The sequence below is a fragment of the Merops nubicus genome, unplaced genomic scaffold (genome assembly GCF_000691845.1).
Source record: "Merops nubicus isolate BGI_N331 unplaced genomic scaffold, ASM69184v1 scaffold37745, whole genome shotgun sequence".
Taxonomy (NCBI): domain Eukaryota; kingdom Metazoa; phylum Chordata; class Aves; order Coraciiformes; family Meropidae; genus Merops; species Merops nubicus.
The window spans coordinates 3,624-7,107 of record NW_008612285.1 but is presented as its reverse complement, the minus strand read 5'-3'; the positions used below and the strand labels follow the sequence as shown (position 1 = coordinate 7,107).

Genomic DNA, 3,484 nt, shown 5'->3' with positions numbered 1-3,484 from the left:
TGCACTCATAGCATCTGGGTTAACAAATGGTTGGTTGCCTAGTTCCTTAGGATCAAGAAAATCACTATTAGTTTGGAATGCCTGCCATGCCACTTGTCTCCTAGATAAACCACCCCTGAGGTGCTTTCCCTTATGATTTTTTTTTTCAATTCTTACAGCTATTTATTCTAGCCAGAAAGGTGACAGGCTGTGTGTTGTCCTGGAGTTTTAGCCATGTTCCTGTGGCCTTGTTAGAGAAGTTGGAAAAAATTTCGATTGAAGCTTCTTGGTGACAGGTGATTACTTTGGCATACCCTGTCTTCTCTTTATGTCAAAGTAAATATTATGGTTGAGATGTGAAAGAAGATGAAGAGACTAGGCTTCTCATTTGAAGAAATTCAGTGTGTCCTTCCCTTCTGTTTCCTTCTAGTTAGCAGTGATACCACAGTGTAGCATTCTACACATTTAGAATATGATTTTGAAATTATGGATTAATTAAGAGAGTCTGTGATGATATTGAAACTATATTATTGTACTTGCAGGTGTCCTTTGTGCTTAATAGCTGTAAAATCAAATGCCTAAAGTATTCAAAATCTTGTTCTCGTCTAAGAAAGTTTACACAATCTCGTTCCTCATGTGATGAGCTGAGCTGACATTATAACTTAATGATAGCCCAGAAGCAGTGCTTTGAGGGAAAATAGTATCTTTCTGCTTCTGAAATCTCCTTTGTAAGTGACTTGTATTACACTGTCTGGGTAGCTCTAAGTGGAGAGGAGCTAGAAGGAGATAAACTGGATAGATTATTGAACCCAAATCAGCTTAATCATGAATGGAAACATGTGTTGAGGTGAATCCAGAAATGAAAGGTGTTACTGTGATTGGTCATCAATGATTCAAGCATGGCACGGCTGCTTAGGGAGGTCCTTGCAGTAGGAGTGTGTGTGACCCAGCTAGTCTGTGTTGCCTTCCTACTTGCTGTGAAATTCTAGCTTGCTTGCAATTTCACTTAGCCTTCCTTGCACCCCAGGAAAGAAATCACCAGATGGTCTGAGAAAATTTGCCCTTAAAAATTAATGAGTTCCAGCTGGGGACCATGACTATTCCAGTTGGGGGTTGTTTGGGGTCCTTGGGTGTCTTCATTTTTTCATCTGTATGTATCCCAAGAGGGTAGAAGTGTCAAGAGGCTTGTGGTTAGCTAGGTGAATGGAGACAGACATGTTTACTGCTATTACTTCCCACCTGGCAAGAAAATAATCTGTAACAACCAGATCTTGTCAGCCTTAGAATTATCTGTTTTCCCACGCTTCTCTGTGGAAGATGTGAAAGGGCCATTTCTCTGTCACATTTTGGGCAATTAGGGGATTGCTTTTGATTCAGGGTTGCTTTTAATTTAGGGCTCTGGGAAAATTTGTGACTTGGAAAGGAAATGTGGAGGGGAAGAGAAACAGGATCTACTCACCTACCAACAAATTCCTTGGTGATTGCTAGAGACAGTAGTTTATCTGATAAGTGTCATCTTTGAGGCAATTCAGAAAGAATCATACTGACAGGTTGCAGATATAAGAATCAAGATTTCTCCATCTCCACGCTAAGAAGTGACATGGAAAGCAAGAACAAACACTGTCTGTCCTCCAGCACCGTTGACACACTGAAGAGTTAATTTATGAGGAAATCATAAGGAATGACAAAAACCTCTTTCCGTTCACTTAGCCTCTAGTAATTCAAACAAACAATTATTTGGAAGAACTTTGACAGCGTCTCCTTCCAGCCTAAGCCTTGCAAAAGGCCATGTAAGTTTGTCTTATGCAAGGCAAGAGGCATTACATTGTATACCCATATGTAGATGTGAGTATGTATCACAACAAGGCTGTCTCAGATTAACTCAGTTAAGTCTCAGACAGCAAGGAGCCAGTCGGATGCTGTCCTGACCCAGGAACTAGTGACAGTAGCATGTGTGTGGAAGGACTTTGCACAATAGCAAAAAGCTGGCTCAGGAGAACACGGGCTGAAAATTAGGGACCAATGTGCATGCAGGGGTAGAAAAAGGTACACCTATGTACTAAGCATTAGTCAGTGGTGTCTAAGGGTATATAAGAGACAATCACAGATGTTGCTGATCTGATCCATGGTAGGAGCCTAGAAATCATCAACAGTTGCAAAATGTTTGCTAGCACTTTGTGTTCCCACCTGTCATGGGATGTGTAATTTCTGGCAACAATTCAATTGAGACTGTGTTTGCTTAACCCTGCAACTGAGATTTCAAATTCCTTTCCTAGCCTTGGTATCATTTCTTTCTGGATGTGTCACCTGCCTTTACACTAAAGACCCTCCAAAGTCAATCTTCAGTCACTCGACTGAGTTGATGGAATTAAAACATTGTGTGGATGGCTCAGATTACCCCGCTGAGGACTGCGGAACAATTTTGTTGCCATCATACAAGTCTACAGATGTAGTCTCTTCTTGCTGATGTGCTTCTCCCACTAGTGCCAGGTAACCCACCTGGTCAGACTGGGTGCTTTGCCCACCTCCTGCCTCTGTCAGGAGTGCATCTCCTTCTCAGTGGAAGGAGAAACCTTTCCAGATGCAAAGGGAGTAGAAGAAAGACCTGAGTGTGGAGAAGGAGACAGCAGGCATCATGGTAGTTTTCTACATTCTTACAGGTCTGACTTTCTCCTGTGCTTTCTCTAGGGGCTACCAAAGACATGGGGAAGATGCTAGGTGGGGATGAGGAGAAAGACCCAGATGCTGCCAAGAAAGAAGAGGAAAGGCAGGAAGCCCTCAGGCAGCAAGAGGAAGAGAGGAAAGCCAAATATGCCAAGATGGAGGCTGAAAGAGAAGTTATGAGACAAGGGATTCGAGACAAGGTAAGGATCTGGCTTTCAGCACACACTGGGCAACTCATAATGCTCAGTGGAGAACTACTGTTTTCAGCTTATTTGTGACCAGTTCTGTGAGCACCTGGATAGGGACAGGTAATTGCTTTGCCACACTGAACTGTCTAATCTTGTGCACTGTCCCTTGAGCTCTGTCCCTATTTAAACACACCTCCCACCCAGAAAAGCCCTGTAAATTTGAAATAGAGAATGAAGCTGAGGGAAGAAAAATGTCAATTTTTTCTCATCATCTGTTAAACACTCATGTTGTTTTAAATGGAGGTGTTTTCCAAGCTTCCATTTGTGATTTGGAGATGTGTCATAATTCAGTGTTTCTGAGTAATACAGTCCAGGTATCTTCTGAATTGTTTCCAAGGCTTTCTTTTTGTTGACAGGTGAAATGGGATGGGTCTACTGTAATTTTCACATTTAGGCTTCCACTACTCACAGGGGATTCACCTGAGAGAAAGAGAGCCTCATTTATCTGAGGGGTTTAACCATTGTAAAGTATCTCTTCTACTTAAGTTGGTTCTTGTAAGGATACAATTTGACATGAGAAGGAACCAAATAATTGTGAGGATTCAGAATGAGATTGAAAAGAAATGTACAAAATAAAACTTTTCTAGATAAAT

General features: G+C 41.7%; 1 protein-coding gene across 1 annotated transcript; it reads left to right on the top strand.

Moving 5' to 3' along the window:
* Positions 1-2,667: 2,667 nt before the first annotated feature.
* LOC103774117 (complexin-1) lies at positions 2,668-2,843 on the top strand (the record flags this gene model as incomplete). Its single annotated transcript, XM_008941498.1, has 1 exon — positions 2,668-2,843. A coding segment is annotated over one exon (176 nt), but the record flags the coding sequence as incomplete, so codon positions are not given.
* Between the last annotated feature and the right edge of the window lie 641 nt (positions 2,844-3,484).